The sequence below is a fragment of the Perognathus longimembris genome, chromosome 2 (genome assembly GCF_023159225.1).
Source record: "Perognathus longimembris pacificus isolate PPM17 chromosome 2, ASM2315922v1, whole genome shotgun sequence".
Lineage (NCBI taxonomy): Eukaryota > Metazoa > Chordata > Mammalia > Rodentia > Heteromyidae > Perognathus > Perognathus longimembris.
Window position 1 is genome coordinate 82,779,657 of NC_063162.1, and position 12,745 is coordinate 82,792,401.

At 37.5% G+C, this 12,745-nt stretch overlaps 1 protein-coding gene across 2 annotated transcripts in view; it reads right to left on the reverse strand.

Annotated features, from left to right (window-relative positions):
• Positions 1-12,745, reverse strand: part of Plekha8 (pleckstrin homology domain containing A8) — a 53,996-nt gene that overhangs the window by 22,402 nt on the left and 18,849 nt on the right. The window contains exons 2-7 of one of the 2 annotated variants that reach the window (XM_048339599.1): positions 11,084-11,200; positions 9,485-9,640; positions 8,023-8,147; positions 4,737-4,895; positions 4,036-4,076; positions 2,427-2,584 (exon numbers count right to left, since the gene is read on the reverse strand). In XM_048339599.1, coding sequence (XP_048195556.1) covers positions 2,427-2,584; positions 4,036-4,076; positions 4,737-4,895; positions 8,023-8,147; positions 9,485-9,640; positions 11,084-11,200 — 756 coding nt within the window. The remainder of the gene's footprint in view (positions 1-2,426; positions 2,585-4,035; positions 4,077-4,736; positions 4,896-8,022; positions 8,148-9,484; positions 9,641-11,083; positions 11,201-12,745) is intronic. The other variant, XM_048339600.1, reaches the window with a different exon arrangement.

Here is a 12,745-nt window from a genome sequence, read left to right on the forward strand (position 1 = left end):
ACAAATATACATACAAAATAGGCTTAATGCATACATTTGTATCTGCTTTCACTGAACAGTAAATATAGCACCATTATGTCCATTGTCATTCATTATTCTTCAAAACATGATTTTAATGATTATAATAATATATCATACAAATATGGAACACATTTAGGTACCTTCCAAAATGCTACTATTACAGTTAATCTTTACTATAAACTTCTTCTATATTTGTGAGTTTGCCTAACATTTATTTGCTAACATTTATTCTTAATCCTAAAATCATTTTTTCAGTTGTTTGAGGACACATACAGAGTGCTGAAAATCTTGTCTTCTGCTATACACATTCTTAGATGAGGGGGAACAAGCTGATGCTCTGCCTTCTTATTTTAGGACTCACACTATAAGCATATATCTTTATTTAGGGCCATGTTTTCTGCTCACTTAGTGTTGATTTTGCTATTTAAAGGGGCCCCAAATTGCAGTGTTATTCAATGTACATAAGGACAAGAAGGCTATGATATGACTCATAGACAAAGTATGTATCTTAGATTAGTTTCATTGAGGTATAAGCTATATAGTACTGTTGGCTACATGTTCAGTGTTAATACATCAGCTGTACCTTTATCTATAGTACATATACACAAGCACTATACTCTATTAAATACAAACATATATTCTATATAACCTAAAATTCTGTTAAGTGAAAACAAACACATAAAACAAGGCAATGTGTATTGATTATTTGATAAAAATATGACCAATGCTGATAATGGTGGTCACATCTGTGATCCCAGTAAGTAAATAGTAAGATCGTAGTCCAAAGCCAGCCCAAACAAAAACCATGACATCCTATCTGAAAAATAACCTAAAGTTAAGGAAGAGCAATGAAAGGGATGACACTGGTCAAGATGCATTGTATTTATAACCTGACTTCTGAATTGAAACTCCTTTGTACAACTACTTAGTTAAAAAATAAAATAATAATAATAATAAAAATAAAAGTAACCTAAAGTAAAAAGGGCTGAGGCATGGCTCTTAAGCACTTGTCTAGAAAGGATAAGGCCCTGAATTCTAACCCTAGTACTGCCACTCCTTAGTTTATCTAAAAATATTCCAGTCAAAGGTTTTCAGCACAGAAATTCTGTGTTTCATATCAAGTCAATAGCAATATTTGCTAATTCAGTTTGAGTGACTTTAAGCTTAACTACCAAAAGTAACAAAAACTTACTACAGTGTCACCATGAAGAACATACCTGTCCATAGATCTTTGTCTTAAAATCTGATTATTCCTTAGAGAAATATTCCTAGAGGTCAAATATATTTACTCAATATTGCTACTGAGTCATATTGAGTCAACTATATGACAGTGTTTTGACAAATTCTCTTGCATTTACTTGAAACTTTAATGTGTGTTACTTTTCTTAGATTAACAGCTAAGATTTTTTTAAAGATTAATGCTATTTTTCTTACCTGACTCATCAGGAAAAATTGAGTTTCTTATTTCAGGGCAGATCAAAAAATTTTAATTTTATTTTGTAAGCATTTATAACACAACAAAAACTCTAATACAATTACTTTTGAATCACTTGAATAAGGGTTTTTTGTTGTTAGTGTCAATGGAACAAAATTACAAGTCAAACTGTAGACTTTTTTTTTTTTTCTTTTTCAGTTGCAGGGCTTTGAATTCAAGGCCTGGGCCCTGTCCCTGAGTTCTTTTTTTTTTTTTTTTTTGCCAGTCCTGGGCCTTGAACTCAGGGCCCGAGCACTGTCCCTGGCCTCTTTTTTTGCTCAAGGCCAGCACTCTGCCACCTGAGCCACAGCGCCACCTCTGGCAGTTTTCTGTATATGTGTGCTGGGGAATCGAACCCAGGGCTTCATGTATTAGAGGCAAGCACGCTTGCCACTAGGCCATATGCCCAGCCCTGTCCCTGAGTTCTTTCACTCTAGGGAAGAACCACTTTGAGCCACAGTGCCACTTCTGGTTTTCTAGTGGTTAATTGGAGATAAGAGTCTCATGGGCTTTCCTCCTGCCTGGGCTGGCTTTAAACTGCAATCCTCAAATCTCAGCCTTCTGAGCAGCTGCATGAGCCATCAGCTCCTGCCTGGCTACAAGTCAGACTATTAAATCTGACTTTCCAATGTGAAGTTCAAAGGATATTAATACTGCAAGAAGAGTCAGTCAAGTATGTACACTGTTCTAAAACTGTTGACTGAAGACAATAAACATCACAGCCAAGAACATTCATTCTCTTCTCATCACATCAGATGGGATGACAGAATGCTGTGACTCCAGTAATCTGTCTTATCAAGTCTTTAGGTTTCTTAGGAGATAACTAGCTTGCTCTTAGGCTCATCACCATCAAGTGTTTTATGATGGAATAAATCAGATTCCAGAGTTTTCTATTGTTCAGTGGTTTGCTTTAGACTTTAATTCTTTTTACCTGTTATATTATCCTCTGTATTTTCTTTACTTGATAGGCTGCAGTCTATTCCTGCAGATTTCAAATACAAGGGACTCTCATTTTTCATTAGGATTTCTTCATCACCATTTATCTCCATATTTAAAGATCCATTTCCACAATTGTTCAACTCTATATGCCTAAATTGTTTTTTTAAAGAAAAAAGTCAGAAAGGACAGTGATTGATCTTAGGTGTTATTCTGAAGGACAGGGAAAGGGCTTGTTTGTAGTCACCAAATCCTTTTAACATTGATTACAAACAGAATTGTTAATCCCAAGCAAAACCTCTCAGTCTCCTATAGACCAGGGCAGGAAGGTGTCTGCCTACTATGTAAACAGGACACTTGTTCATTTCTATTGCTATTCCTATACTCTGCTGTGACCCCCATCTCCCTGCTCCCTGCCAGCACCAGGAAATAGTAATTGACAGCTCTTTGGTCTCCAATTAGCTTTCTCTAGGTGCCACATTTAACACTAAGTTGTCTTATCTCAACTTCTTCCTGGGAGGCTTTATCTGAACACTAGACACTTACATCTGTATGCTTAGCGATTAACTCCCAGGAAGCCAAATACTGTGGTCAGCAGAGAGTAGTCCCTAGCTTAAGAAAAAAATACTCAGAGGACTGCAACACATCCTGAATGACATGTCACACTTTAGAATATCAGGAAAAGACTATTAACGTTCAGGTAAAATAGCTTATTCTATGTTAATGGGCAATCATAACTCTTCTTATAGGTGGTAATACCTACCTAAATTAGAACAAAAATATTTTCTTCTAGTAAAAATGGGGGGCGGGGGAAGGGTCCAAGATACATGGTGACACATGGAAAAGTATTTGCTGCTTTCTGAGAAATATATTATAGCCAAGCAATTCAAAATGTAGGTAATATATGGAGGCAATACCTCAAAAGAAAAAAATAGCATTTATAAAAAAGTAGAAATGACAAAATTGGGAATAATTCTTATAATAAAGAAGCAAATAATAGTAGTTAAAATGATGAAATATTCAAATAATACAGATGTCCATGTACTTACATGGACAACATAACACAACATAAGTTAAAAAGACCCTGAAGACTATGTAAATAAGTACTTTTTTCTTTTTTCCAGCATTGGAGACTGCACTGGAAACCTTATGAATGCTAAGCAAGAGTTCTACAAATAAGCCACACCCCAGACCAGTGTGTATGACTTTTTTACTTGAAGAATGGAAGTAATTTATATTATTTTTTCAGCTTATAAAGCTTCCTGAGATTTTTATCTTTAAACAAAAAAGTGGTTGTATTCTCTTTTCTGGATAAAAGCACACTTAATACTAACTCTTCTATAACAGAAGTTCTAATTTTCATTAACACTAAAGAGATTAAGTTATTGGACATAATGGGTGAAATCCATACCTTAGGGCAAATGTCTGCATTTTCCCACTACTGTTAAATCAAAGGAGAGCTTTGATTCAGGGTCAACCAAAGTTGTTTCCTTCTGATATCTTAAATCATGGGCAAGCCACTATATAGTATCATTCCTTTCTCAAACAAGGAATAAACATACCTTTTATTCTAATTTATAGAAAGGAAAAAAATGTGACTGTACCTTTCCAATGAATTATGAACTGGAACAATAGGATGTTTCATCTTTAAAAGAAGCAAAGAAATGAAATTATACACATTAAAGTTCCAACAGAGCATTATTTAGAATCTTATCACATAGGTAATTGGTAAATAGCCATAACATTCATTGCTCTACTCAACAAAAACAATTTTACACCTTGCCAAATAGAATCATTGATTCCAACTTGCTCTTCTGATTAAATCAAATATACACAAATTGCAAAAATAAATAAGGAAGATGGCCTTTTTTCAAAGACTTAATTACCTCAGTCAAATTCCTGATGGTTGACTTTCTTTGCAATTTCAATTATGTGCATTATGTGTTAACTGACAGTAAACAGCAGATTATGGTACACTATTGTGTTAAATGTTAGAGGTTAAACACTACAGAGAAATCCTTTCCTTTGGTTGTTTTGGGTTTTTTTTTAACTGTTTTTTTTTTTTTTTTGTCTTTTCTTTTTAGGTACTGGGGATCGAACCCAGGACTTTGCACTTGCTAGGCAAACGCTCTGCCACTGAGCTACATCCCAGCCAAAGAAATCCTTTCCTTCAGCTAACTTTGATAAAGAGTGGGGCTAACATAGGAATTAGTCCTCTCAAAAAGTGCTGGGCACCAAAAATATATCCTCAAGCTTTCAAGTTATAATTAAACATTTCTGCAGCCAAACTGAGCTAGCCTCTTACCTTGCTGGATTTGACCACAGCCAGCTGTGGTGATGCTGGAGGGGTTTGGTAGAGGAGCTCAGAGGTAAAAGCTGCATTTGCAATCTGCATGCATTCTTCCAAGGTCTTCAGGAAAGTATTGCAAGTTGATTTGAGTAGAGTTCCCACATCAATTCCTTCCTACAAAACAACCAGTAAAGATTCTTTTTCTTTTGTCTTGCCAGAAAAAAAAAGCACAATTGTGTTATGGCCTTAAGAGATTGTTAATCACAAAATAATAATAATGTTCCCTCCTTTTTGCTAGTTAAATACATACATCAAAATGATGGTAGAGGAGATAGAGAGCAAGATGCCTTGTACTTATAAACTGATTAGTTAAGTGGTAATCCCTTTGCACAACTACTTGAAGACAATAAAAACATAATTTTTAAAAATGACCATACATAAGTATTACTGGGAAAAAAGTAAAATCCTAAGTTGAATTATCTATTTACCATATGTCTTGCCTTTACCATATGTCAGATCCTTTACACAGATCTGTTTGGTCTGCCCGGGAGAATAGCCCCGCCCTGCCACCCCCCCCCCCTTCCTCTTCACCTGCCTGAAACCAGTTATCACCTGACTAAGTCAGCAAAGGATCCCAGGCTGAGGTCATTTCCTGAACCACCCTGGTCACTCTTCCCTCCACAGCGAGAGGCTCTGAGACAGCCAGGCTCTGAGATCACCTCTGTATCGGCTATGGTCCTCCCTCCCACCTTTCCCTATATAATTCAGCTTCTCAATCTTTTTCCTTCCCCTCCATCTTCAAATGCCTCCATCTTGTGCAGCTGAGAGTTTGCTCTCCCCTCAATAAACTCTTTTCTGCCTGATCCATGCAGCACATTTCCTTTCTGGTGAACCTACACCTACCACTGAAGGCAAGGAAATGAGTCTTTTCCCAGCTCAACAATATAATAGTACTGTGTGAGATTCTAGGCAGACTTCCATAAAACATCCAGAAATCATGCATCATTTGCTTTCACTATGAATTAGTTCAAGAGGTTTCAGTAATTGGAATTTCTTTAAGCTACTAATAGATTTTTCTTCCAAAGTAGTTTATTTGTTCTGGGTGATTTTCTCTCTCTCTCTCTCTCTCTCTCTCTCTCTCTCTCTCTCTCTCTCTCTCTCTCTCTCTTCTCTCTCTCTGTGTATGTGTCTACACCAATATTAGAACTTGAACTCAGTGCCTCAAGCTCTTACTTAGCTTTATTGCACAAGCCTGGCACTCTATCTGTTAAGCTGCACCTCTACTTCCAGCTTTTTCCTAATTAGCTAGAGATAAGAGTCTCATGGATTTGTCTGGCTGTGGACAGTGATTCTCAGCCCTTAGCCTCCTGAGTAGCTAGGATTGCAGGCATAAGCTACCAGTAGCTGGTACTGGGTATTCTTCTTGTGGATGTTGGTATTAGTAAATTGCTCAGGTAACTAAATCTACACATTTAATTAAAGTGAAGAAAACATCTTACTACATTTTCCTCAAATCTGAATTTGTTCTGGGGCCTTGTGCTCTCACTTGACTTTTTTTTCCCTCACAGCTGATAGATACTCAACCACTTGAATACATCTCCAGTTCTAGGTTTTTGCTTGTTAACTTGAAATAACAATCTCTCACTTTGAAAATAAAAATAAAAAGAATCTCTCAGATTTGTCTGTCCAGACTGACTCTGAACAAAGGTCTTCAGAGCTCAGCCTCCTGAGTAGCTAGGATTATAGGCATGAGGCCCCAGCTCCTTGATACAAGTCTATAAATTGCTAATAAAGTGACACTGAAATGTACCATACTTTCATTAGAAAGTTTCTATAGCACTTTGAGATGGCTATGTTTGTATTTTCCCTTCTCTCAAGATCAAAGCTTCTGTATACAGTAACACAGACATTTTAACCAATGGCCTGAGTTAATTGTTTTTTTTGGGGGGGGGAGGGGGTGTACAGGAGTGGGGCACAGTTCTTGAAAGATGGTAAGAAACATTCTTGTCTTCTACCCACCAGGTACCAACAGTACTCCCTAAATCAGGGCAACCAAAACAATACCCCCAGATACTACCAAATGTCTCCTGGGAATGCAGTTGCTCTGGATGAACAATCACTGCTCTGAAGTATAAACTCTGCAGGAACAGGATTGTGGTTTTTGGTGTTCCTCCTTCTTCTTCCTCCTCTACCAGCAGTGTGGCGCTAACACAAGACAGGTGATGACTAATAAAGCCTAAATCCAAGTGACTGAAAAGGAGTTAAATCACTTTCACTAGAAGGACCTTAAAATAAGTACTAGTTACATGTTCTACAACATGATAATTAAAACATAAAGTAAAACCTGCATATTTCTCATGTCATAGACATAACTGGTCGGAGTATAATGTCCTGAAAGCATGGCAGAGGTACTCTCAATTTAGCGTGAGCCATTCAATCAATACACAGGTTAACAGAAAACATTTAGGGTGAATGTATCATAACTTTAGTAATAAGCATTGAAAATAGCAATCCTCAACTGTGCATGGTAACAAGCATCTATAAGTTTAGTTGTCAGAAGGCAGAAGGCAGACTGTGGCCAGCCTAGGTTACATAGTAGGAGCCTGTCTCAAAAACCAAAACAAATCAAAAGAAAAAAAATGCAATCCTTGCTGAAAATGAAGAAAAATAAAACTGTCTCCATCACTGAAAGCACTAGGCCATTCCAAATTTACTGTACAAAATTTACTGTCTTGACGTCCTATCAATCTCATCAAAAGTGGCAATTACCATTGACAGGCACTGGGCTGACCACATCTCAGGAAACTGTTGGGTAAGATTATTTTCAAAGAGTAGTATGAATTGATGGGCTGGGGATATAGCCTAGCGGCAAGAGTGCCTGCCTCGGATACACGAGGCCCTAGGTTCGATTCCCCAGCACCACATATACAGAAAACGGCCAGAAGCGGCGCTGTGGCTCAAGTGGCAGAGTGCTAGCCTTGAGCGGGAAGAAGCCAGGGACAGTGCTCAGGCCCTGAGTCCAAGGCCCAGGACTGGCCAAAAAAAAAAAAAAAAAAAAGAGTAGTATGAATTGGGAAGAAGCATAATTTGTATGTCAGTTCAAAAGTTAAAAGATCAATTTTATCAATCCTGAAATTATTCCAGGAAAGAAAATTCCATGCTCCTACATGTTGTAACACATACTTTTCTACATATTCTTCTAAACTTAGTAAATTCCAATACAGAAATTCTGTGATAGTACACATCATTTATAAGCAATCCTGTACTATTTTTCCCATATAATATCACTAAAATACTTTACCTCAGAATTAGAAATACCAGTTGTAGTGGCTTCTTTTGTTTTATCTACTTGCTGAACAAGGAGGTCACAGTAGAGTCTCAGTTCCGACATTTTGGTTTTTAAGTTTTCAGTGTTTTCAGCAAATTCTAAATAAAGCAATGGCAATATAGTACTGGAATGAATAACCAATTTCCTAGTTAGTATATGATACAAAAGTGGAATATATAGCTTATGTCAAAAATCAAAGGTTTATAGTATGGGTTACAGATGTGATCAATAAAGATATAGGAGCAAGAAGAACAGAAAAAGGATAGGTGCAATGATAGGTTAAGTACTATGCATTTATCAAGACAGCATATTGAGTGATGACCAGTATAGAAGGAGACAACACTGCATCTGCCTCATCCAGTCAGTCCTGGGAGCAGAGTCAAGGGCTCTGACAGTGTTTTTCCTCTACATAAGACAGGGCCAGTGTGATGAACTTGTGATTGCACTGCTCTGTTCGTACCTGAGCAGCAGTGTTCTCTTATGTCTTATCACTACCAAGAACACAGCTTGTCATTTTGGCTGAAGACTGGTGCAGCATGTTGCCTGTCTGGGCTAATGGCGGCACCTAGCCATTATCAGCACAGTCACTGGAGACACCCTGGCACTGAGGCTCCACTACTATTATTACCACCTCTGTGACCTTGCCCATGGAAAGCTGCAATTTACCACCTGCTTTGAATCAAAGCCAATGGCTTCCAAAATACATTCCTGATATAGCAATGAAACAACCAATAATGAAGCCATTGTACTAGGTTTTCTTGAAGATTTAAAAAGGTGCTACAACCTTCAAGAGAAACTTCCTAGAAAAAGTTTTTCCCATCTCACTCCATTCCAACCAATTCCTTCTATCATACATACGTCTGCAGGGCTGAAATGGCAGCAAGCAAGGGTCAGGTAGTGAACCCTGGGCACTCCTGCTCCAATCCAAAGGTAAAATCATGCCATGGTTTGCAAAAGATCTAATGTCAAGTTAGTGAGCATAAGCAGCAGCAACCTGAAAATTAAGTATCCCTCCAGATTGAGAGAAAGGCGGGGAGAAGAGGGTATCTCACTACAGAAAATGACCTAACCCAAAGCTTCTCTAGCTCAGCTACTTTTGTCTGAACTTTTGCCTGACTTTGTACTACATCATTTCATATCATCAGTACCCATGGTAATTCTCCCAAGGTAGGTACTATCATCTGCCTTTCAAAGATGAGGTAACTAAGGCTCAGAAAAATTAAATGATCTATGGCAAAATTATATAGCCATTATTTGAACCCAGGTGAGCTTGGTTCCAAAGCTTGTACTCTTTGTACTAGGAAATGCATCTACTGAGATACATAGCATTCACATGATACAAAGAGCTGGCTTGGAAGTGAGAGGCCAGATAACAAATAAGGGAACCAATGGGTGATTCCCAAGATTCTCACATTAGAGGACAGTCCATACTTGCCTTTCTCCTTCTGTGTCCTACTGTCTGTCAGGCAAGCCTTGGCTGACCCCAGGGCCACCAGCCACCGCTGTCTCTCAGCCACACTTCTGGCCTTCAGGTAGAAATACTGTTCCCCAGGGATTATCAGGTCCATGCGAGTGTTATCTACAGAATGAACTAGGAGCAAGCAGTGCAGGCGTTATCTATAGAATGAACTAGGAGCAAGCAGAAGAAAGCCAAAGACCTAGAAGAACAGTGTTTGGGTAGCTTCTACCCACCCACCTTTGGAGTTACTAGGGCCTCTTCCCAGTTCACAGAAAGTTCTACTTAATCTACTCTACACAGCTCTGCTGATTAAGAAAAAAGTCAGAGAATTACCAGAAAATAATCACCCAATTTAAGTATTGCTGCTTCGAGGCAAAATAGCTTGCCACTGTACTTTGGTTTGTATGTGCTCTGGTCCAAAGAGAATGCAGGAATCTCCCAGGAGTTCATGTGTTGGAACAAGGTCCTTAGTGTGGTAATGTCAAGTTGTGGCAGAGCTTAGGGAGGAGGTCCTCATGGACACTGCTTTTGGAGAATTAAGTTCTTATGGGCCTCTGGTTAGTACTTTGGGGGCTATTTGAAATGAAGTAGACAGGTCTTTCCCCAGTCTCTCTAGTTTCCTGTTTTATCATATGATCTCTTCCTCTTGCTCAAGCTCCCACTGTCATGCCATTTACCACGATGTAGTTTACCTAGAGACCTTCACCAGACCTAGCACAATGCTATTAGACTTTCAACCTCCAAAACTATTAAGTAAATAAAACTTGTTTCTCTCTATATATTATCTAGACTCAGGTATTTTGTTATAGCAACAGAAAATGGACTAATATACATGGTAGCAAATAATTTTTTAATATCATATTTGGATTTGTCAATAGGATAAAAAGCACATTTTTATCCACATTTTGGATTATTTGAAAATCAAGTGCACAATATTTTTCCTCTTATACTACCCTTGACAACTCAGACCTTAGGTGCAAAAATTCCCCAGATCCTTTTGGGAGAAAAAATAAGCAAAGTACATATTCTTTCACACATTCCCCTCTTAATTCCCATCTAATCTTCTATTCTTCTGAGGTACATATTTTAATCATGTCTCAAGATACAATTTTCAAGTATAGGCTTAAATTTGTTTTGCTTTGAGAGGTACACAGGAATAGGCAGGTGTGTGTGTGTGTGTGTGTGTGTGTGTGTGTGTGTACGACAGAGAGAGAGAGACAGACAGAGAGACAGAGACAGAGTTTAGCAAAGAAGTGTTTGATACTCTATTAAAAACACTGGTTTACTGGCTCAGGTAAGTAGATGACTAAGGAATAAACATTAGCTAATAGCTGAATGATTAAGCAAATTACTCTAATTTATTTTGACCACTCTTTAACCAATCTCCTTATAAAAGTTGGATATAGATTTAGGTTTGGTTTGCAAATCTTTTTTGCAGTGACATAACACAATGTAGCTTGATCTATATACTATGAGAGAAGAGAGAGAGAGAACAAAGAAAGTCACCAAGGGGCTTTTTTACTCTTCTAGGAAAAAAAAAGAAAACTAAAACTTACAAGTCACTTGGTTTCTCACCTTGAATTTCACAGACAGCCATTTGGATGCTCCCCTTGCAACCTTTCCAAGCATCTTCAGGGGAATCATAATAGGACAATATTCCCCCACAGAGAAGGAACCATCGAGGCTGCCAACCTGAAAACAAAACCAAGAGCACTATAATAATTACACCAGCTAAGAAATCTACCATGACTCAGAACCAGGACCTAACATAGGTACCAGGGTCTAGCTTCAAGGAGCTTTTCAATGCAAAGGAAATCTGAAGAGAATGAAGTAGGTTAGAATAGACTTCTATGTTTGATTCTATTATTTTTAATGAAAAATAAAAAGACACCCCTGGAAGCATTATTTTCACCACATTCTTACATAAGAGGTATGGAAGGATCAGCAACAAAATGATGATTCTCTCAAGTAATAGGACTTACAGGTGACTTTTATTTTCTTTTTACTCTAGTATTTTTTAACTCTAAGAAATATGATTCTGAATATTACTAAATAAATAATATTACTAAATACTTATCTTCCTTTCTTCTGATTAAGAAAAAATGCCAGAAATTTAGAAACAATACAGAAAAGATTATGACTTTTCAACAAAGTTCACACATAATCTTTGTTAGCACTAAATCTAAGCAAAGTAGTATGCTACTAAGCCTACCTACACAGCTTTTAGGAGAAGGTAACTTTATTTAATTATATAAATAGTGATCTTGAAGGTTTAGCTCCAATTACTTCAATATTGGAGATTTTCAGGAGATGAGCCACATACAGTAGAAATAGACATTTAATCCACTTAATTGGTGCATTTTGAGCTAGGATTTGTCATCTCTATTTCTACATAAACTGTTCAGGTTTCCTCAAAGCATAGTCGGTCCTCTGTCTGAAACATCTCATCCTTCAGGGCTACTTTTCTCTCATGGGGCTCCCCTGTAGGCAGCAGAGGCAGTGAGAGAAAAAGACAGTCAGTGGGAGCTTTGGACAGAATCCTGAGGGGGACTGTGTAGGTACAGATATCCAATGATACAAATCACATGGGCAAGACACTAATTGTTGTCCAAATTGTATCAATTTATTACACTATATAAAGCACCCCCAGTCTATAATAATGATATAGGGAAATTCCATTAGTAATCAAAAGGCTGAATTATCAGCACTAAATCTAAAGCAAAGGGTAATAAGCAAGGTGTTTCTCTCCTTATTCACTTTGTTATGGATAGTTTTTCTAGGACAAGAATAGTCAAGGTCTCACAAGTATCATGTCTCTCAATCCCTTAAATAAATCTGGAGAAACAGTAATTCTCAACATCCACTCTCTAATACCTAAACTAAAATTGTCCTAACATATAACCTTTTGTCACTGAGAAAAATCTTTTCATGTCCCTTTTGTTGTATTTTATATTCAAGACTCTTTCTAGGGAACTAGATCCTTTATAGATGCATAAACCAATAAGCCACTTCAAGATATACCATTATTTTATGTAACATAAGAAAAAAAACCCTGTCAATTACACAATGACATGAAACAGGATTATAAGTTCCTGCACTTTGGAGTTGAAGTCAGTTTTAAAATTGAAAAATTGTGCTAGTTTTATCTTAGGAAGCCGAACAATGTTAAACAGCGTCCCACTCCCACAGAGCAGAGCTGCAGTAAAAGTTAAAAATAGCTAGGTAAAGGTAATGATA